The 23934-nt window shown below is 48.5% G+C and overlaps 1 protein-coding gene across 7 annotated transcripts in view; it reads right to left on the bottom strand.

The window, feature by feature from the left end:
- Positions 1–23934, bottom strand: part of PAX7 (paired box 7) — a 148994-nt gene that overhangs the window by 77436 nt on the left and 47624 nt on the right. For all 7 annotated transcript variants that reach the window (XM_064730688.1, XM_064730692.1, XM_064730689.1 and 4 more), the window contains exon 6: positions 10711–10910. In XM_064730688.1, the coding sequence (XP_064586758.1) occupies positions 10711–10910 (200 nt within the window). The remainder of the gene's footprint in view (positions 1–10710; positions 10911–23934) is intronic.

Below are 23934 nucleotides of genomic sequence, written 5' to 3'. Positions count from 1 at the left end.
TGAAATATTCCATTCTAAACCAGGTTAGTGGAGCAGAACAAATGGCTCCTCACAAATGAGATTATCCAGGGAATTCAGCCTGAATTTCTGCCGGCACATCCCAGCTCCTGGAGGTGGCAGCTGTTTGTAGGATTGCAGTGAACAGGTGAGGAGGGGTTTTTTGGGGAAACCACCTGGTTTTGGTTAAACAAACTCTTGTGAGCAAGGAAATATTTCATTGGGACATTGGTTTCTCTAGGGCTGCAGTGTTGCTTAAAAATTTCCTCAAGGGAATGGGATAAGGGGGAAGGGGATAGGGGGGACTGGGATAGAGGGGAGTAGGATAGGGGGGAATGGGATAGAAAGAAATGGGGTTGAGGGGAATGGGATAACAGGGAATGGGATAGGGGAGAGTGGGATAGAGGGGAATGAGATTAGAGGGAATGGGATAACAGGGATTGACAGGGGAATGGGATAGGATGGTAAAGGGATGGGAGGGATGGGATAGAGGGATTGGATGGGGGGAGTGGGATAGAAAGGATAGAATGGGATAAAGGGAGAGGGAATGGGATAAAAGGGAATGGGATAGAAGGGAATGGGATGGGGGGAGTGAGATAGAGGTAATGGGATAAAAGGGAATGGGATGAGGGAATGGGAGAGGAATGGGGTAGGTAGGAGGGATAAGGGATGGGATTGAGGGAATGGGATAGAGGGATGGATAGAGGGGAATGGAATAGGGGGAAATGGGATAACAGGGAATGGGATAAAGAGAATGGGATAGAGGGAATGGGACAGAGGGAATGGGATAGAGGGAATGGGATGGAGGGGAATGGGATGGAGGGGAATGGGATAGGGTTATGCCATTCCGCACTGAAAGGTATTCGTTAACCATGCTTTTATAAAATGTCTAGGTTATCCCATTCCCCCTCTCCCCTCTATCCCATCCTTATCCCATTCCTCTATCCCACCCCTTTCCATTCCCTCTATCCCTCCCTATCCCATTCCCTCTATCCCACTCCCCTCCATCCCATTACCCTCTATCCCATTCCCTGTTATCCCATTCCCTGCGATAACAGGGAATAGAGGGAATAGTGGGATAGAGCAAAGTGGAATAACAGGGAATGGGATGAGGGGAATGGGATAGAGGTTCCACTTCCACATGAGCCATCCTAAAGCCAGGCCAAATCTCCCAGCCCCAAACCCTGCCTTGCCCAGCTTTACCCCTCAGCACAGAATTAATAATATTTATAAATAAAATAATATTGCCAGGGAACAAAGCAGCTTTTGGCCACTGTTTGCCATCTGTGTTTTCCAGCTCCACATTTTACAAGTTCTGTTTGCCAGGGGTGATTTCAGCTGGCAGAGGAGATGCTGCTAAAATCAAATATAAACTTCATATAAATTATTATAATTTATATTAAATATAATTAAATATAAACTTTAAGTCCATCTCTGTGTTTTGCTTCCCTGATTATCCCTGTCTAACCCTGTAAAGAAATAAAAAAGTATTCTAAAAATTTAATCACTTCTTGCCAAGGGTGGCTTCAGCTGGCAGAGGAGATGCCGCTAAAATCAAATATAAACTTTATATAAATTGTTATAATTTTTATTAAATTCAAATAAAATATAAACTTTAAAAACATCCCTATGTTTTGCTTCCCTGATTATCCCAGTCTAACCGTGGATCTGAGCACACCTCAGACCATGTAATGTAAGGAAACAAAAAAGCACTCTAAAAATTGTCCTCTAATTCTTATTACTCTTCCTTTTAATTACTGTTAATAAATTTTTCTAGATACCCTTTTAAAACTTTAAGCCTACTTTACATTTCTCCTAATCCTACCTCACAACAAAAAAATAAATACATTGGTAATCACTCCCTTGGCAGGAGTGATTTCAGCTGGCAGAGGAGATGCTGCTAAACTCAAATATAAACTTTCTATAAATTATTATAATTTATTTATATACAATATAAATAAAATGTTGTATTAAATAGAAATAAAATTTTAACTTTATAGAAATTATTATAATTTATATTAAATATTATTAAATATAAACTTTAAGCCCTTCCCTGTGTTTGCTTCCCTGATTATCCCTGGGTCTGAGCTAGCACTTGGGGAAGGTGACAAACAACCAGGAAGGGCTGGGTGCTGTGAGAAAATTGCAATATTTTAGAAAAATTATTAAATATATTAAAAATCTATTTCTACATATATAATATATAATATATAATATATAATATAGATATTATTAAATATATAAAAATATATTTATCTTAAATAAATATTTCATCAGTATTTTTCTCCTGGCAGCCCAACCTGGATGCTTTAAGAGCTGCATTGGAACATTTCGGGGCCAGCTTTGTTGCTGGCACCCCTGGGAGCTGCAGGAGGTGCCAGGGGCAGATTCTGCTGCTTCCTGGCTCAGCCAGGCCGGGTTTAGCAGCACCTCCATCCATCAGAGGATCCTCCATCCACCAAAGGATGAGGATCAGGCTCCAGGGAGCATTTTCTGCTGTGAAATTCTCCCCTTGGGTCGTGGATTCCCTGCCCTAAATAAGCCGGCCCTACAGACCCTCAGGATGATCCCATTCCCATTTCCACGCTTCCCACCAGCCCAGGGTGCTCCAAGCTGCCTTGGGCACTTCCAGGGATCTCCAGCTGCTCTCCCAGGGCCTCCCCAGCTCTCAGCCAGGAACTTCCTCCCAAAATCCCACCTAAACCTTCCTCCCTCCAGGGAATTCCCATTCCCCATTCCCATTCTCCATTCCCATTCCTGTTCCCATTCCCCATTCCCATTCCCCATTCCCCATTCCCATTCCTGTTCCCATTCACCATTCCCCATTCCTCATTCCCATTCCCCATTCCCCATTCCCATTCCCCATTCTCCATTCCCATTGCCCATTCCCATTCCTATCCACATTCTCTTCCATTCCCATTCCCATTCCCATTCCCATTCCTCGTTCCCATTCCCCATTCCTCATTCCCATTCCCCATTTCCCATTCTCATTCCTATCCCCATTCCCCATTCCTCATTCCCATTGCCATTCCTGTCCACATTCTTATTCCCATTCCCATTGCCATTCCCATTCCCCATTCCCATTTCCATTCCCATTCCCATTTCCATTCCCATTCCTTCCCCATTCCCATTCCCATTCCTCCATTCCCGTTCCCCATTCCCATTCCCATTCCCCATTCCCATTCCCCATTTCCCATTCCCATTCCCATTCCCATTCGTATTCCCATTCCCATTCCCATTTTCCCCATTCCCATTTTCCCATTCCCCATTCCCATTCCCCATTCCCATTCCCCATTCCCATTCCCATTCCCATTTCCCATTCCCATTCCCATTCCCATTCCCATTCCCATTCCCATTCCCGTCCCCATTTCCCATTCCCCATTCCCATCATTCCCATTCCCACATTCCCACCATTCTCATTCCCATTCCCATTCCCATTATTCCCAATCCCATTCCCATTCCCATTCCCGCATTCCCATTCCATTCCCATTCCATTCCCATTCCCATTCCCATTCCCATTCCCTTCCATTCCCATTCCCATTCCCCCTTCCCACCCATTCCCTTCACATTCCAATTCCAATTCATCCTTCCTGCAACCAGGCTTGCAAAAAGATTCAATTCAGGCATGCATCCTCTGGGAAAGATTTCTGCTGATCTTTGCCCTTCCCATGGAAAAGGGAATTTCTCGGTGTGGTGAATGTAAATGCAAATGGAATGTTAAGAAACAAAAAAGGTATTCTAAAAATTTCATCCTAATTCTTATTGCTCTTTCTTTTAATTACTAAATAATAAATTCATTAATTTATTAAATTTAAAATAATTTATTAATTTAATAATAAATAGTTTTATAATTTATTAATTTAATTTTAAAACCTATTTTACCTTTCTCCTAATCCTACCTCACAGCAAAAAATAAATACATTTGTAATTAACCAATACTGAAGCCACCCATGGAATTCCTTTTGTGGGGCCGAGGTGCTGCTGAATGAAATATCCCCAAAAATCCACATTTCTGTGGAATGCTCCCAGATCCCAGAATTGCTCCAAGGCTTTTTATCACCCCAGGTGAAGCTGAGGAGCCAAAAACACTCTCTGGGGGCTTTTGGGAGGAGAAATCTGATTTTTTGGGTGTAAAATTTTCAATCTCTGGCTCAATCACAGCACTGGGAGAAGAAGGAGAATATTTGGAAATATTTCCTCTGCACGAGGGAATATTGCCAATAGAGAAATCTCCAAGTCAGAAGTGGAAAACATTCCCAATGGAGAAATCTCCAAGTTAGAGGTGGATAATTTGGACAGTTTTGTTTTACTTCCCATTTCTTCCTGCCGGTGAAATAACAGCAATAGGCAGCAAGCGTTGTTGGTAACCCACTCTAAAAATGGAACAGCTTTGGGAAAACCACTCCACAACTGGGATTGTCCAGGACAGGGATTAATTCCAGCTCCCCAGCCCCATGGCTGCCAGCCCTGGTGGCTTTTGTGACACTGACATCGCTTGGAGAGGTCATTTCTACACCTACAGAAGAATCTCCTGCCAAAAGGATTTTCCTGGTGGATTCCACCCCACAAACAAATTCCCCGTTGTTTATGGGAAATGGATTGTTCTGGGAAAAAGTCCCTCCACCAGGAATGCCAGAGAGAAAAGCTTCAAAGTTGTCACAAAATCCCTTTTAAGAATTTTGGGGTTTTTTTCCCCCACATCAAAACTTTGACATCATCCGTGAGATAATCACAAAAACGGGTGAAAAATCCCAGAAAACACCCAAGATCAAAATCAAAGCTCCCGCTAAATGAACGGAGAGAATTCCTGTTAATTCCCTAATGCCCGGGACATTCTCGGGTTGTTTTCTGGCAGGGAGGGCGGCAAGGGGAGCTCACAGATGGGTGAGAATTCCTCCAGGACATTCCCTGAGTCAGGACAGCGACAAATCCCTGGAATTCGCACGGAAATCCGCTCGGGCTCATCCCTGGCTCGGCTCAGCCCGGGATTAACCCGTTCACACTGGAAGGCTGGGCTGGAATGCGCGTCCCCAACACCCAAACACCCAAACGCAGCCGTGACCCGGCCGGAACCCCGCGGGAAACCGGAGCCGCCGCGGCTGCCCCGGCCCCGTCCGGCTCGGGGGGTTTAGGAGCTGTCAGCGCGTCGGGGCTCCGGTTATCCCGACAGCTCCGCTTATCCCGACAGCTGCCGGGACGGGCGGACACCGCCTGCGGCTCCCCCGAACGGAACGGAACGGAACGGGAATGGGAAAGGAAGCGGGAGCGGGAAAATGGGAGTGGGAGCGAGAATGGGAATGAGAATGGGAGCGGGAGCGGGAACGGGAATTGGAACGAGTACGGGAGTGGGAGTGGGAATGGGAATGAGAATGGGAGCGGGAACGGGAATTGGAACGAGTACGGGAGCGGGAGTGGGAGTGGGAATGGGGAACGGGAATAGGAATAGGAATAGGAATAGGAATAGGAATAGGAATAGGAATAGGAATAGGAATAGGAATAGGAATAGGAATAGGAATAGGAATGGAAATGGGAACGGGAATGGGAATGGGAAGGGGAACGGGAAGGGAACGGGAGTGGGCATGGGAACAGGAACAGGAATGGGAACGGGAATGGGAACGGGAGCAGGAACGGGAACTGGAACTGGAATGGGAATGGGAACGGGAACGGGAATAGGAATAGGAATAGGAATAGGAATAGGAATAGGAATAGGAATAGGAATAGGAATAGGAATAGGAATAGGAATAGGAATGCAAATGGGAAGACGAAGAGGAAGAGAAATAGGAATGGGAGTGGGAATGGAAATAGGAATAGGAATAGGTATTGGATGCAGGAAGAAGAATAGGAACAGGAATAGGAAGAGGGATAGGTGCAGGAATAGGATGTAGGAATAGGAATTGGAATAGGAACAGGAAGGAATAAGAATAGGAATTGGATACAGGAATAGGAACAGGGACAGGAATAGGAATAGGAATAGGAATAGGAATAGGAATAGGATACAGGAATAGGAACAGGGACAGGAATAGGAATAGGAATAGGAATTTGATGCAGGAAGAAAGCCACAGCCTCGGCCGTGATTCAGGGGATGAGTGGAACAAGGACCAGATGAGGGGCAGCTGCTCTCCTGTCCCTCTTTGGGGTCACAAACCCCTCTGTGCCTCTGCCCCCACCTCACACGTGGAGCTCAGGGATGAGGAGGATGGGCAGACGTTGGCGAGGCCCTTCATGGAATCATGGAATGAATCATGGAATGAGTCATGGAATGAATAACAGAATGAATCCCGGGGTGGTTTGGCTTGGAGGGACCTCAAAGCCCCTCCTGTGCCACCCCTGCCATGGCAGGGACACCTTCCACTGTCCCAGGCTGCTCCCAGCCCCATCCAGCCTGGCCTTGGGCACTGCCAGGGATCCAGGGGCAGCCCCAGCTGCTCTGGGAATGCTGTGCCAGGGCCTGCCCACCCTCCCAGGGAGGAATTTCTGCCAGATATCTCATCTGAACTGTTCCTCTTTTAATTTAGAGCCATTCCCTGTGTCCTGTCCCTCCATGCCTCATAAACAACCCCTGCTCTGAGCTGGCCCTGCTGCACTGGAGCCATTTTTAATCCAAAACTCAATTCTTGGCTTAAAAACTCAATCAAGACAGCAGAGAGCCCCCGAGGTGGGGGAAGCTTCCCTGCTGGATGTGCCCATGTGGGTTTATCTTTGTGTGGAGCTATTATTTTAAATTTTTTTGCACAAGATCTTGGCTGAGCGATGTTTGCAGATCCCAAGGGGCGGCGGAAGATCAGCCCTGATATCCAGAAAATCAGGTGGTGGGAAGGAGGCGCCCGTGCCAGGCTGCTGGAATGAGCAAGGCAGCAGGAATGTGCCTCAGAGAGCAGCTGCTGCACAGCCCTGGCAGGAGCCTCCTCACCCAGGGAGATCCCAGCTTGGGACAGGGAAAAAGGGCATTTTAAAATTAATTAATGGGTTTTTGTAGTTTTTTTTGGTTGTCCTTCTTCCCTTCGTTCTCCCAGATCCTTGGGAAATGTTTGCGCTCTCCCTGGTGCTTTGGGGCTCTTCCCTTCCTCCTCATCATCCTTCATGCTCCATCCCATGGTGTTCCCTAAACTCTGCTCTCCCTCAAAATCCCACTTTTTCCATTATTTACCACAGGAACACCCATTTTCTATCCCCTGCTCAACAGCTTGTGCCCACCTACACAATCAGGGCTAAAACATGCAAAACAAAACGGGGGGAATTCACACATTCCAACCCTGGGTGGCTTCATTCCCTTAATGAGCCACTTTCCCAGGCTCCAAACATCCCTGATCCTACACGGCCACCAAATCCACACTTCTGAACTCCCTGGGCCAAGATCAAAGTCAAACCAGCCTAAGTTGTGCTGGATTTCCTTCTCCAGTCTCCACAGCCAAGTCTAGAGGGATGGTGGCTCCAGGAAAATCCAGGATTTCCCAGGAGGAAGCTGCAGGGAGGTGACAGCACCTGCCACAGTACTGGAAGTCCTGGATAATTTTTTGGGAAAAATCCTTAACGAGAAGTAAGGGACACCCCCATTCCCAGGTGGGGAAAACCCAAAACCCCAAAACATCAGAGGGGAAAACCTCAAAACTCTAAGGCAGTTCCTGGGTGAGCACATTCTTATCCTGACACCTCCAGGAAAACCCAGCATAGTTTCCTTTGGAAAAGTCATATTTTCCTTCAGAAAAGCTAATTTTCTTTTGGAAAACCCCTTTTTCCTTTGGAAATGTTCATTTTCCCTTGGAAATGCTCATTTCCCTCTGGAAAAGCCCATTTTCCTTTGGAAGACCCCATTTTCCTTTGGAAAACTCCCTTTTCGTTTGGAAATGCTCATTTTCCTTTGGAAAAGCCCATTTTCCTTTGGAAAACCCCATTTTCCTTTGGAAATGCTCATTTTCCTTTGGAAAACTCCATTTTCCTTTGGAAATGCTCATTTTCCTTTGGAAAACTCCGTTTTCATTTGGAAATGTTAATTTTCCTTTGGAAATGCTCATTTTACATTGGAAAAGCCCATTTTCCAATGGAAAAGCTCATTTTCCTTTGGAAAACTCCCTTTTCGTTTGGAAATGCTCATTTTCCTTTGGAAATGCCCATTTTCCTTTGGAAACCCCCATTTTCCTTTGGAAATGCTCATTTTCCTTTGGAAAACTCCATTTTCCTTTGGAAATGTTCATTTTCCTTTGGAAAACTCTGTTTTCATTTGGAAATGTTCATTTTGCATTGGAAAAGCCCATTTTTCTTTGGAAAAGCCCATTTTCCTTTGGAAAACCCCCTTTTCCTTTGGAAAAGCTAATTTTCCTTAGGAAATGTTCATTTTCCTTTGGAAAACTCATTCCAGGAGTGTTTCTCCATCAGGAGAGAGCCTGGAGAGCCTTTCCCTGCTCCCACAGTGCCCAGGATTCCTGCTGGGAGCATGGACTGTGGGGGTCCCCATCTCACTGCTGTGACCCTCCCAGACCCCAATCCCCAATTCCCAATCCCTAATCCTCAATCCCTGCCCCTTCCCGAGGGATCCCATTATCCCCGATCCTGATCCCGGTGCTGTTTGCACACACCACTGACCCAGCTTTATGTGGGACACATCAGGGGCTCTGTGTGCCGCTCCCACCAGGGCCATTCATCGTGTCCATGTCAGAATTCCCGGCTCCAAACCCTCCCTTTCCCGCTCCTCCCATCTCCTGCTCTCCCTCCCCCCCAGCCCTTGTTGTGCTCCCCGGAGATCCAAGGAGGGGGGAAAAGAAAAAAATCCCCCAAACTTGTCTGAAAATTCACACGCGGAACTTGCAAACGTCGCGGAATCCGATCTGCGTCGCGGGGCCAGGCTGGGAAATGTGGGATTGCTCCAGCAGGGAATAACACCCCCCTGAGCCTCCTAGGGATGGCCTCCAAGAGAAAATGCCAAACTTTTGCTGCCAGTCCCAACGGGGACGCAAACCCTGCAGCTGGTACCGCTGCAGGGGCCAAATCCAGAGGGCCTCCCCGAATCCGTGGGAATGCACAGGAGTTGGACACGACCCCAGAGGCAGAGCTGGGTTTGACCTCGGCTCCCACCTTGGAGCTGCCTCATTCCCAGCTCCTCTCCAAGGGGACGTGATGCCTAAAAATCATTTTCCCCATGATTTGTAGCTCTGTGGGGCACCATCCCAGAGTTACATAGCTCCTGGTGGTTTTCCTACATTTCCCCAAGATTTTAGGACAATGATTAACCTCCTGACGCATCCCTAAAACTGCCGAGCCATATTTCCAAGGAGAACATTTTGTTTTCCAACCACAATCTGAGAAGAAAATGGGGCCAAGAAGCCCTTGGGGCTGACATGGGGTGAACTCCTGGGACAAGTGAACACCCTATTGTACCAGTCAGAAATCCTAATTAATCACCCTTATCAAATTGCAGGAATCCCATGACTGGGTGTGTCCCTGCCCAGCTGGAAGCCTCCAGTACAAATCTGCTTTAATTTGATTGTTTGAACCCCGCTCAAGGAAAGGTTTTGCTCTGTTAAGACGAGGCAGAGAAGGAACAGCCACGTTCTGGGTGGGGAGAGTGGGATTAGGCTGGGCTGTGCAGGGTTAGGCCAGGAAGAGCAGGGTTAGGCTGGGCTGTGCAGGGTTAGGCCAAGGAGAGTGGGGTTAGCTGAGCTGTGTGGGGTTAGGCCAGGGAGAGCTGAATTAGGCTGGGCTGCACAGGGTTAGGCCAGGAAGAGCGAGGTTAGACCAGGGAGAGTGGGGTTAGGCCAGGGAGACGTGGTTAGGCTGGGCTGTGCGGGGTTAGGCCAGGGAGAGCAGGGTTAGGGTGGATTGAGCAGGATTAGGCCAGGGAGAGTGGGGTTAGGCCAGGGAGAGCAGGGTTAGGCCAGGGAGAGTGGGGTTAGGCTGGGGTGAGCAGGGTTAGGCCAGGAAGAGCGAGGTTAGACCAGGGAGAGTGGGATTAGGCCAGGGAGACGTGGTTAGGCTGGGCTGTGCGGGGTTAGGCCAGGGAGAGCAGGGTTAGGGTGAGTTGAGCAGGATTAGGCCAGGAAGAGTGGGGTTAGGCTGGGGTGAGCAGGGTTAGGCCAGGGAGAGTGGGGTTAGGCCAGGGAGAGCAGGATTAGGCTGGGCTGCACAGGGTTAGGCCAGGAAGAATGAGGTTAGACCAGGGAGAGTGGGGTTAGGCTGGGGTGAGCAGGGTAAGGCTGGGGATTGCAGGATTAGGTTGGGGTACACACGGTTAGGCTGGGGAGACTGAGGTTAGGCTGGAGAGTGTGGGGTTAGGCTGGGATGTACACATTAGGCTGGGGAGCCTGAGATTAGGCTGGGATGCATGGGGTTAGGCCAGGCTGTGCGGGGTTAGGCAGAGGGGCCCAGGGTTAGGCCTGGGAGCGTGGGGTTAGGCTGGGCTGTGTAGGGTTAGGCTAGGGAGACTGGGGTTAGGTCAGGATGCATGGGGTTAGGCTGGGCTCTGCAGGGTTAGGCTGAGGTGCACAAGGTTAGGCCAGGGAGTACAGAATTAGGGTGAGGTGCCCAGGGTTAGGCTGGGGAGAGTGGGGTTAGGCTGAGGAGTGCGGGGTTAGGCTGGAGTGCACAGGGTTAGGCTGAGTGGCACAGGGTAAACCAGAATATGCAGGATTAAGCCGGAGTGCACAGAGTTACTCCGGGGAACACGCGGGCTTAGACCTTAGACCCTAAGACTAGGCCGCACGCGGTTAGGCCGGGCCTTACCTGCACGCGGGCCTCGGTGAGCTTGGTGCGCTGGGCCAGCTCCTCACGGGTGTAGATGTCGGGGTAGTGGGTCCTCTCGAAGGCCTTCTCCAGCTCCTCCAGCTGCTCCGCCGTGAACGTGGTGCGGCTGCGGCGCTGCTTCCGCTTCAGCGGCAGGTCCGGCTCCGACTCCACATCCGAGCCCTCGTCCAGGCGGTTCCCTGAGGAGAGGGGGAAAACGGGCATCAGGAGAGGGGGCTCAGTCCCACAGGGAAAAATATTGTGTTTATCTGAGTAATAAATCATTCTTAGCCCCAAACCGGTCCCATTCCTTCATTAATAGCAGCAATAATAATCTAATTTGGGATAGAAAGGCCTCGAAATCCACCCAGTGCCATCCCTGCCGTGGGCACGGACACTTCCCACCATCCCAGGTATCTCTGGGAAATCCATTCCAGGGAGAAATTTCTTCCCAATATCTAAGAAAAGGAGTCCCTCAATTCCACAGCCATGGCAATCCTGGAATCCCAGTCCCTCAATTCCACAGCCATGACAATCCTGGAATCCCAGTCCCTGTTTCCACAGCCATGGGAACCCTGGAATCCCAGTACCTCAATTCCTCAGCCATGGGAATCCTGGAACACCACAGCTATGGGAGTTCTGGAATCCCAGTCCCTCAATGCCACAGCCATGGGAATCCTGGAATCCCAGTCCCTCAATGCCACAGCCATGGCAATCCTGGAATCCCAGTCCCTGTCCCCACAGCCATGGGAATCCTGGAATCCCAGTCCCTCAATCCCACAGCCATGGGAACCCTGGAATCCCAGTCCCTCAATGCCACAGCCATGGGAATCCTGGAATCCCAGTCCCTGTTTCCACAGCCATGGGAATCCTGGAATCCCAGTACCTCAATTCCTCAGCCATGGGAATCCTGGAACCCCACAGCTATGGGAATTCTGGAATCCCAGTCCCTGTCCTCACAGCCATGACAATCCTGGAATCCCAGTCCCTCAATCCCGCAGCCATGGGAACCCTGGAATCCCAGTCCCTGTCTCCACAGCCACGGGAATCCTGGAACGCCACAGCTATGGGAATTCTGGAATTCCAGTCCCTGTCCCCACAGCCATGGGAATCCTGGAATCCCAGTCCCTCAATTCCACAGCCATGACAAACCTGGAATCCCAGACTGGTTTGGGCTGGGAGGGACCCTACATCCCATCCCATTCCACCCAGTCCATAGGGACACCTTCCACTATCCCAGGTTGTTCCAAGCCCTGTCCAGCCTGGCCTTGGGCACTCCCAGGGATGAGGAATTTCCAGTTTCTCCGTCCCATGGACAGAACATCCACTCCTTTTATGCTGTTTATGGAATTTACTACCTTAATTTTCCCCCACATTGCAAAGAAAACCTTGGGAAATCAAAACTTCTCACAGGAAAAGGGGAACCCATAGTCCCTGATTCAAACTGTTACAGAGAAAAGAACTGTCAGTGTTTGGCTTATTTCAAGGAATTTCCATTTTTCCCTGGAAATTCCTCTTTCAGAGTTGCCCATTTTGCCCCGAAAAAGGCAAGAACTGAAATGCCGTCAACAAATTCTGTGCTGCCCAATTTCCTCCTGTGTTTTATCAAGGATTGGCTTGAAGATTTCAGTTTTTAAAACTGAGGAAGGAAAAGAAAGAGGAACAACTGGGGGTTTTTACAGATGGGAAAAACCCTTCCAGCTCAGCTTTCCTGGAATTTGGGCTGTCCACAGGAGACAACTCAGCTCTTCAGCTCCCAAATTTCCTACGGAATTCAGGCACCATCCAGTCCTTTCCCAATGTTTAATCAATCATTTATTCCTCCACCTAGACCTTTCCCTTTCCCTTCTCCCTGTCTTGATCCCAGCACCAGGCACTCCTGAGGCTCTGGTGAACCCAGCTGGAATAAATAAACCCAGTTTTGCCCCATTTTTGGTTGGAGATCAAGCAGAAAGCCCCCCATGGATATCCCCCAGGTCCTCAGCAGCTTTTGGAGGAGCTGGAACTCCAATGTTGTCTCTCCTGGAGCAATCCCGAGCTCCAGAGATGTTCCATGTGGGGGTTATGGGTTCCCTGAGGGGTGCAGATGTTGATTTTGGAGGGTCTCAGCCAGGCCACTGTCACAGACATCTTTTATGGAAAATCCTTAAGATTTTTCCTCCTGAGAAGCTGAGAGGCCTCAGGAACAAAATGTAAACAATGATTATCTGCTGCTGTGGAATGCAACAAGTAAATCTTTGATTAACCCTCGTTAGATGTTTGCAATTAATGGCCAATCACAGCCCAGCTGGCTCGGACAGAAAGCCGAGCCACAAACTTTTGTTATCATTCTTTCTTTTTCTATTCTTAGCCAGCTTTCTGATGAAATCCTTTCTTCTATTCTTTTAGTATAGTTTTAATATAATATATATCATAAAATAATAAATCAAGCCTTCTGAAACATGGAGTCAGATCCTCATCTCTTCCCTCATCCTCAGACCCCTGTGAACACGGTCACAAGCCACAAAATGTGCCCCCAGTCCATGGAAGCAAAGAAGGGACAATGTGACACAGGAAACCTCCGAGCTGGGGACAGCTCTGGCCCTGCCACCTCTTCCTTCTTTCCCAGTAAAACAGAGGATTCACTGCATTAATTGATTTTTTTCCCTTCCCGAGCCTGGCTGTTGTTTTCCACAGGAACCACCCAGCCTCGCTGAGAGCCAGAACCAAATCGTGCTCACAGCAAAGTCCCTTTTTCTTCCAGGCGAACCTTTGCTAATTTAGGATTAAAGCAGGGCTTACATAAGCTCTGCTTGACCGTAAAGTTCCCTGAAGTCTCTAACCGTGTTTTCCAGCCTGGTTTTTTCCCCCTTTTTTGTTCGGCTCCTATATTATCATCACCCAAAAATCTGCTTTTCTTCTTGGCAGCGCTGGGAGCTGCAGCTGTGGCTGCCGACAGCTGCTGGGGGGTTTGGGAGGCTCAGATCCCCCCGGGGCCGCCTCGTTTGTACTGAGATCACCACAAAAAGCCTCTGCATTCCTGACAAAATTCCTTTTATGTCCCGGGGCTTGTGGGACCTCGGAGAAGGTGCTGGATGCAGGGGAGCTCTGCTCCAGGGGTTGTTTTTGGAGGAAAAAACATCCCTTGGAGAGGTTTTCCCTCCTTTCCCTCCATCCCATTAAATGCCTTAAACATGTTCAGCTTTTAGATCCAACCCCTTCAACTTCTGAATTTCTTCCCCCAAAATCAGTGAGAAATTCCCTGATGGCTTCAGAGGGGCAGAAACTGTCCCATGTTTTAAAAATACTAAAGAAAAAATCCTAAAAAATTCCAAGTTCTCCCACACGTGGCCAGAATTTGTTTCTAAACGAGATTTTTGGGATTTGGCCACTTCTAGGGAAGCTCTGGGGTCTCCAGGAGAAGGAACATCTGTGCTTGAGGACAGCAGGGCTGCACATCTGGGCCCCAGATGATGCGGGGCAGGTAGGAGCCCGCACATCTGGGCCTTGGAGGAGCAAAGGCACATCTGGAAAGCTCCAGCACGTTCCCTGAAGCTCCTCCGTGGAGCTGCTCCATCCTGAAGGAGCTTGGCTGCTCCTCCCATCCCACTCCTGGGATCCAGAGCTCCCAGGGGCAGCAAAAACCACCCAGGAAAGGATCTGGGCCAAATTCCACCTGGGAAGGGAAACCTCATTGTTGCCACTTTTCTCTTCATAGAGAAAAGCAAGGCACAATTCTTCCCAAGAATATTTCTGGGTTCCACATTGTCTGAACCTCAGATAAAGGAAAAATAATTCTTATTTACTGCTCCTGTGTCTGTTCACAAGTGGAATTGTGTACAAACATTGTGGAAGATTGTTTACCTGAAGGGAATTGATCAATTACCTGAAGGGAATTGATAACTGGATTCTGGGTGAATATTTTGATTCACTGATCAATTGAATCCAGGTGTGTGTGAGTTGGGACTGTTGGCTGAGAGTCGTGAGATTCAGAGCAGTTGCGTGCAGAGTTGAGTTCTTGGCAGATTCAGTTTACATGTAATGTAATATAGTGTAATATAATATAGAATAATATTGTGTAATAAAGTTATTAATTAGCCTTCTGACAAGATGGAGTCCTCCTTGTCATTTCCTCCTTTGTCAGGAGCAAAAATATCCACTGTCCCCACCCAGCTCTTGCTAAAGGATCCCTGATTTGTCCATGAGGTTTTGGGAGAGGATTGTCACCGTGGTGCTGATTCTGGGGTGAAAAGGGCCGAGATAACCGATACCAAGGTCAGGATCAGCCTCTCCATCCATTCCCAAGCTTCCCAACGTCTCCTGCCAGGCGCTATCCCCATTTTCCAGCCGTGCCAGAGCCAGCAGGAGCCACCCCCCACCCCAGTGACCCCGGGGGCCGGGAAGGGCTGGGAACAGCAGCCACAGCTCCCGGTGCCAAGTGCCCGGCTCCAAGAGCCCGACCTCAAAGCTGGAACCGAGGAAAACTCCCAGGGAATGGCTGGGAACAGCTGCTCCCAGCCCGAGCAGCTGCTGCTGTCAGGCAGGGATGTGGGGAAGGACAGGGAATGTTTTCCAGCTGGGATGGGATCCCGGCACATCCAGCACGCCCCACGAGCAGCTCCCTCAGCTCCCAGCCCCACAGGTCGCTCCCATTCCCAACCAGCTGCAATATCCAGGACAATCCATTCCCACGTTCTCCCCAAAGCTCCTGTATTGTATTTGCAGGGAATGCAAATACAAGATACAAAATAATACAAAATAATACAAAATAATACAATATACCAAAAAATACAAAACCATTCCTGCCATGACGAAGGCAGGAATGGTGCATCTAACTCCATGTTCTCAGAAAGCTAATTCATTCATTATTCATATTCTCAGAAAGGTAATTTATTACTTTATAATGCTATATTATATTAAAGAATTCTACAGTAACCATACTAACTAAAGAATACAGAAAGGATATATATATATATATATATATATATATATATATATAAAGATAATAATGAAAACTCGTGACTCTTTCCAGAGTCCTCACACGGCTTGACACTCATTGACCAAAGAGTGAAAACAGCTCACACCAGAATCCAATGAAACAGGAATATTTCACTGGATTCAGAATCCAATGGAACAATCACCTGTGGGTAAACAATCTCCAAACACATTCCACATGAGCAAAACAGAGGAGAAGCAAATGAGATAAAAATTGTTTTCCTTTTCTCTGAGGCTTCTCAGCTTCCCAGGAGAAAAATCCTGGGCGAAGGAATTTTTTCAGATTCTCTTTTGGATTCTCCAAAGCTGTGGAGAATCCCAAGCTGAGGATTCACCCCAAACTCAAACCCTTCATTTTTCCCAACCCATCCCTGTGTGAGCAGTGGCTGCCAGCAGCAGGAGCAGAGGGACACCCGAATTTTCCACCCAAATTTTTCACCCAAATTTTTCACCCAAATTTTTCATCCAAATTTCCAGAGATTTTTGCTTCAGGAATGCCCTGGTGGTGTTTTAGCCTTGCTCAGCCTGCAAAGGGGAAGGTGCAGAAATTTCCAGCGCTCTCTGGGTGAGGATGAAGGTGGAAGGGGGGCCCGGGCAGTCCCAGGGAGCTCCATCCCGGGAAGATTGACTGGGAAATCAGGCTGGGTGGCGGAGGGAAACTCCACAGGACAAGCAGGGAAAAGATAACTGAGGAAAGGAAAACAAAGGGAAACTGAAGAGGAAAGGGAAAACAAGGGAAAGGGGGAAACTGAAAAGGGAAAACAAAAGGGAAAACTGAAGAGAAAAGGGAAAACTGAAGAGAAGAGGGAAAACTGAAGAGAGAAGGTAAAACTGAAGAGAAAAGGGAAAACTGAAAAGGAAACAAAGGGAAAACTGAAGGGAAAAGGGAAAACTGAAGAGAGAAGGGAAAACTGAAGAGAAGAGGGAAAACTGAAGAGAGAAGGGAAAACTGAAGAGAAAAGGGAAAACAAAAGGGAAAACTGAAGGGAAAAGGGAAAACTGAGGGGAAAGGGAAAACTGAAAAGGGAAAACTGAAGGGAAAAGGGAAAACTGAAGAGAAGAGGGAAAACAAAAGTGAAAACTGAAGAGAAAAGGGAAAACAAGGGAAAGGGGGAAACTGAAAAGGGAAAAATGAAGAGAAAAAGGAAAAGTTAAAAGAAAAGGAAAAACTGGAGGGAAAAGAGAAAACTGAAAAGGGAAATCTGAAAAGGGAAAACTGAAGACAAAAGGGAAAACAAAGGAGAAAACCAAAGGGAAAAGTGAAAACCAGAAGAGAAGGGAAAGCCAGGAGAGAAGGGAATGCCAGGAGAGAAGCATGTGGGTTACAGGACTGACACTCATCCTGCTGTATTTGGGTTTTTTAGGAATAATTCCATTGTTTTTTCATCTGTTTTTCAGAGTAACTGCTCTGCAGCTCAGAATGAAAAGCCCAAACTGCCCAAATCTCTTTGCTTTTCGAAAGAAATGGTAATTTCAGGAATAAAAAGGCAGAGGCTTCATCCTGGGATGCAGTGGGAAGCTCTTCCCGCTGCTCCGAGGGGGATATTCCAATGTCTGGACAATTTTGGGGAGCCAAGGGGAGCAGTGGCCCTGTGGAGGGACCTGCTGAGGGTTTGTGTGGGGCACTGCCGAGTCCTGCACCTTCAGGAAGAGCTGGGAACGGGAATAAATCCCCTTGGAGCAGCCGGGGAAAGACGACAAAGGGAAGTCTGGCCTTGTCCCGGGGCTCATTCAGCGTGAGGAAATGTGGGAATTACAGCCCCAAACTCCATTCCTGAGGAAAGCCTGGGTTCAACTTGGGGAGGAACGAGCAGGAGCCCTTTGTGGGGCTTGGAAGGGGCAGGAGAAGGCTGGAACTGCATGAGGGCACCAGGAAAAGCCGTCTGCAGTCGGCGCTGGCCGTGTCCCCGTCCCCATTCCAGTCTCCTCCGCCTCCCTCCTCTCCAGCCGCAGCTCCTGGGCTCCTCTTGGCCCAGCCGGAGTTAAATTAATCAGCAGGATTAGGAGCAGCCGGCCCCAGCGAGGCCCTCCAGGCTCAGCCTGAGCCCGGGATGCTCCACAAGGAGCCGCAGCCGGTGCGGGGAGCGGGATGGCAGCGCCGGGCGTGGGGGCGCATTCATTACGGGGATGGGGCGAGGGGAGCGGGGGCTGCTCGCCAGCCCCGGCCCTGCCCTCCCCTCCCTGTCCCTGCCAGCTGTGCTGCCCTAAAAATGAGCTGGGAGAGGTGGGGAGGGAGCAGGATTGGGATTGGAGAGGGAGCGGCACTGGGGACAAAATGGGATTGGGGAGGGAGCAGGATTGGGGAGGGAATGGGATTGGGGATGAAATGGGATTGGGGACAAAATGGGATTGGGAACAAAATGGGATTGGGGACAAAATGGGATTGGGGAGGGAATGGGATTGGGAACAAAATGGGATTGGGAACAAAATGGGATTGGGGACAGAGTGGGACTGGGGACAGAGTGGGATTGGGGACAAAATGGGATTGGGGACAGAATGGGATTGGGAACAAAATGGGATTGGGGACAGAGTGGGACTGGGGACAGAGTGGGATTGGGGACAAAATGGGATTGGAGAGGGAGCAGGACTGGGGATGTAGTGGGACTGGGGACAAAGTGGGATTGGGGAAGGAGGGGAATTGGGGATGGAACGGGATTGAGGGCAAAGTGGAACAGGGGATGGAGTGGGACTGGGGACAAAATGGGATTGGGGGATGAAGTGGGATTAGGGAGGGAGCAGGACTGCGGACAGAGCAGGATTGGGGAGGTAGCAGGATTGGGGATAAAATGGTACAGGGGAGGGAGTGGGACTGGGGACAGAGTGGCATTGGGGATGAAGTGGCATTGAAGATGGAGTGGGATTAGGGATGGAGTGGGATTGGGGTTGGCAGGGCTGTGGCTGCACCTCTTGTGCTTCACTTAGCTGCAGCAAATTCCCCTGCCACAGAGGGATTTAGGTGGGATATTGGGAAGGAATTCTTGGCTGTGAGGGTTGGCAGGCCCTGGCACAGGGTGCCCAGAGCAGCTGTGGCTGCCCCTGGATCCCTGGCAGTGCCCAAGGCCAGGCTGGGCAGGGCTGAGATCAGCCTGGGATGGTGGAAGGAGTCACTGCCCATGGCAGGAGGATGGAGCTGGATCCATTTTAAGCTAGTCCCAAACCAACACAAGTCAAGCCAACCCAAGTTAAGCCAAGCCAAGCCAGACCAACCTAGCCCAACTCAATTCAACTCAACTCAACCCGACTCAACCCAGCCCAGTCCAACTCAACTCAACTCAACTCAACTCAACTCAACTCAACTCAACCAAACCCAACCCAACCCAACTCAACCCAACGCAGCTCAACCCAATGCAACCCAACCCAACTCAACCCAAGCCAATCCAACTCAACTCAACACAACCCAACCCAACGCGACACAACCTAACACAACCCAGCCCATCCCATCCCATGATTACAGCCAAGATCCTGCCCTGGGCCTCGCCTGTGGGGCAGGAAGGAGGAATCTTTGGGATTCAGGCATGCAGGGATCCCTGGATCCACCATCCCAAGCTGTGCCTGTGGGGTTGGAGAGGTGGGAGGGCACAGCCCGAGCTTTGGGCTGCCCCAGGAGGGCATGGATTGGGCCAGGATCAGTGAGATTTATCCTCTCCTGAGCTGGGCCTGCCACCAGCAGCTCCAGAAGCTGGAATTGGAGCTCTCCCGGCCTTCCCAGCTTCTCTTTCCAGGGCAGGAGCAAACCGACCCCATCCAGGTGCAAACGGGGCCTCGAGGAGCCCAAAAAGGCAGCGCAGAATTGTCCTGCTGTGATTTTTTTGTTCCCAGCACTGTGGTAGATACATATTATAATATTGGCTTTTCACAAATATTAAAATGGATTTTATATGTGTAGTGTTGAAGTGACTTTGTTGTAAAGACATCGTTTTTATTTCTCTTGTTAATTAAGCTTAATGAAATAGCTTAGTTTATATATATACTTTAATATAAGTATATTAAAATACCTGCTTAGATAAGATAACATCCAATAAAGATATAAAAATATTTCAGACAGAATTTTCCTTTGGTTAAAGGTTCAATTTGGGATCCACAGGGCTGATCTGATCCCATACCAGATCCCAGAGGATCCCTGTGAGAACAGTGGGATCCATGGGGCTAATCTGATCCCAAATGGGATCCCAGAGGATCCCTGTGGGAACAGCAGGATCCATGGGGGTGATCGGATCCCAGGTGGGATCCCAGAGGCTCCATGTGGGAATAGTGGGATCCACAGGGCTGATCTGATCCCAGAGAATCCCTGTGGGAACAGCAGGATCCACAGGGCTGATGTGATCCCAGAGAATCCCTGTGGGAACAGCGGGATCCATGGGGCTGATCTGATCCTAAATGGGATCCTGTGGGAACAGCGGGATCCATGAGGCTGATCCGATCCCAGAGAATCCCTGTGGGAACCGCGATCCAGGGCTGATTGATCCTAATGGACTGTGGAACGCAGGTCAAGCTGATCCGATCCCAGATGAGATCCCAGAGAACAGTGAGATCCACAAGGCTGATCCTGAGGCTCTGCCCCACTGCCCTGTCCCCACACCCATCACGAACCCCAAAACTTTCCTCTCCTTCCAGAGGGGAACAAACCCGACCCATCCCGACCGTTCGGCGGCAGCCCAGGAGGGAGGGAGGGAGGGAGGGAGGGCAGACAGGGAGCCACGTCCTTTGTGAATGCCCTGGCCACAAACAGATGGAATATCCATCAACTCCAGCCCTCTTTTCTTCGCTTTCAACTTTTTCCTGCTCCTCGCCTCCCTGCCCCCTCCGCCCCTCGCCCTCGCTCTCGGGGCTTTTGTTCGGCCTTTTCAAGCGGCCCGAGGTGATGGGGCCGGCCCCGAGTCCCGGCACATCTGTGGGCTCCATAAAAGGCCCCTCTGGCACTTCAATATTCATGGCCTCGTGCCTATGGCAGGCGCAGGATCCAGCCCGGACAGAGGGAGGTGTTATAGATATCATATTTTATAATGTAATACATATTATACAATAGATATTTAATTTATATATATGTAAATATATATATATAAAATTCTATTATTTATATATTATATAAATAGATATATCATTATTATATTATATTATATTATATTATATTATATTATATTATATTCCATTATATTCTATTATATTATATTATATTACATTACATTACATTACATTATATTATTTATATATTATATTATATTATTTATATATTATAAATAAAAATTATATTATATATAATTATAATATATAATTATATTAAAAATACAATATTGTTTATATGTAGTATTGATGGTTCTATTACTTCTATAATATGAAATTATATAATATATTCTTTCTAATTCTATTATTTATATAATGATATAAAATATATTATATTTTATAATATATGGTAATATATTAATATATATGATTATACTGTGTATGAATATATTATATATTATAATATGTGAATGTATTAGATCATATGATATTCTTGGCTTTTCGAAATATTAAAGTCAATTTTATATGCATAGTGTTAAAGTAACTTTGTTATAAAGAATATGGTTTTTGTTTCTGATGTTAATTAAGCTTAAACATAGTAGTAAACGATTGTTTTGTGTTTAAATATTGTGTTTATATTGTGTTTTATATATATTCATGTTTAAATGCCTGCTTGGATGGGACAACATCCAATGAACACAAGAGGAAGACACCTGTACAGATCTGCCAACTATCAACACTCACCATCTAAAAACAGTGAGGACCAAGACCCAAAACCAGGAGATGATAAAAAATTACTAAAAAATGACTAAAACCACAACCAAGGAATACCCATGCTCTAAAAACCTGACCCAAGGAGGAGCCAGGCTAAACTGTTCTTAAAACATATAAACTGGTTTAGAGAAAAAGTTGACTCTGCATAAATGTCTATGAAAATACAACAGACTGATGTAATAGAAAAATTATTTAAAGAGTATCCCTGAAGATAACAGTGCAGTTGTAATAGCCTTTGCTCTGTGGTGCTTGTCTCCTGTTGTCCTTTATTAAACTTTTTACACTTTCACAGGAGAGTGAACGTGGTTTTCACAGAGGGAAGAAGAGCAATGCTTTAGGATTTAACTTTTCTATTTTTCAGCCCCTGCACTGCCTCAGTGTAGAGCTCCAAACCCCACAGCCTGTTCTCTCAGCTGCTGCTCTCCTGTTTTATTCAGACACAACAATTCCTCTGGGCCTGAAACTCAAGGACACCCTCCAGCCTCAGGGCCCAAAAGTACAAACAAAATGAGTTGGGGGGCAGCAAACTTGGGGCAAATGACTTCATCACCTGCAGCTGTAATTGGAGCATTAACCCCTGATATGCAAATGGGGATAAAAATCTATAATTTTCTAAAAAACTCGTTCCCATTGTCCATTTTGGGTGTAGACCTGGAGGCTTCTGACTGCCCAAGATGTATCTGGGTTTACAGGGATCGGATCTGATCTGATCCTGGATAATCCCTGGATTTACAGAGATCCAATCCCAGAGAATCCCTGAATTTACAGGGATGTGATCCCGGAGAATCCCTGGATTTACAGGGATCTGATCCCGGAGGATCCTTGGATTTACAGGGAAGGGCAGCAGAGATGGGAGATCTCATCCTGAATAACCCCTGGATTTACAGGGATCTAATTACAAAGAATCCCTGGATTTACAAGGATCTGATCCCAGAGAATCTCTGAATTTACAGGGATGTGATCCCAGATAACCCCTGGATTTACAGGGATGTGATACCAGAGAATCCCTGGATTTACAGGGATGTGATCCCAGAGAATCCCTGGATTTACATGGTAAAGCAGCAGAGATGGGAGATCTGATCCTGAATAACCCCTGGATTTACAGGGATCCCATCCCAGATAACCCCTGGATTTACAGGGATCTGATCCTGGAGAATCCTTGGATTTACAGGGTAGGGCAGCAGGGATGGGAGAACTGATTCCAGATAACCCTTGGATTTACAGGGATCCCATCCCAGAGAATTCCTGGATTTACAGGGATCTGATCCTAGGGAATTCCTGGATTTACAGGGATCCAATCTCAGACAATCCCTGGATTTACAGGGATCCCATCCCAGACAATCCCTAGATTTACAGGGATCTGATTAGAGGGAATTCCTGGATTTACAGGGTAGGGATCCCAGACAATCCCTAGATTTACAGGGATCTGATCCCAGACAATTTCTGGATTTACAGAGATCTGATCTCAGACAATCCCTGGATTTACAGGGATCTGATCCTGGATAACTGCTGGATTTACAGGGATCTGATCCCAGCCCTGATCCCAGCCTGCAGGGGACACTGCCAGGCACCAGGGGACCAGCATGGCTGTGGCACCGGGGGGTTGGGACATTGGTGGGAAGGACCAGAGGGGACATTCCCTGTCCATGTTTGTCCCCACGGCTCCTCTGGGCCCTGGGGCAGCTCCGTGGGCTGGGCCTGGCTGCTCCTCCTCATCCTCAGCCCCAGTTTGGGGCTGGGATTCACCCAATCCATGCCACTGCTGACAGGGACAGGGACAGGGACAGGAACACCCTGGAGATGCTCACCTCCAGTCTGGGGCTGGGATCCATCAATCAGTGCCACTCCTGGCAGGGACAGGGACAGGGACAGGGACAGGGACAGGAACACCCTGGAGATGCTCACCTCCAGTCTGGGGCTGGGATCCATCAATCAGTGCCACTCCTGGCAGGAACAGGGACAGGGAAAGGGACAGGGACAGGAACAGGGACACCAGGAATGCTCAGCTCTTTGGGGCTGGGATTCACCCAATCTGTGCCACTCCTGGCAGGAACAGGGACAGGGACAGGGAAAGGGACAGGGACAGGGAAAGGGACAGGAACAGGAACAAGGACACCAGGAATGCTCAGCTCTTTGGGGCTGGGATTCACCCAATCCATGCCACTGCTGACAGGGACAGGGACAGGGACAGGGACAGGGACAGGAACAGGGACACCAGGAATGCTCAGCTCTTTGGGGCTGGGATTCACCCAATCTGTGCCACTCCTGGCAGGGACAGGGACAGGGACAGGGACAGGGACAGGGACAGGGAAAGGGACAGGGACAGGAACAAGGACACCCTGGGAATTCTCAGCTCCAGTTTGGGGCTAGGATCCACCCAATCTGTGCCACTCCTGGGCAGGGACAGGGACAGGGACAGGGTCACCGTGGAGATGCTCAGTTCAGTTTGGGGCTGGGTTTCACCCAATCCATGCC

Source organism: Zonotrichia leucophrys, chromosome 21, assembly GCF_028769735.1.
Source record: "Zonotrichia leucophrys gambelii isolate GWCS_2022_RI chromosome 21, RI_Zleu_2.0, whole genome shotgun sequence".
Lineage (NCBI taxonomy): Eukaryota > Metazoa > Chordata > Aves > Passeriformes > Passerellidae > Zonotrichia > Zonotrichia leucophrys.
Note: the sequence above shows the minus strand (reverse complement) of the source record. Positions and strands in the feature narration are given on the sequence as shown.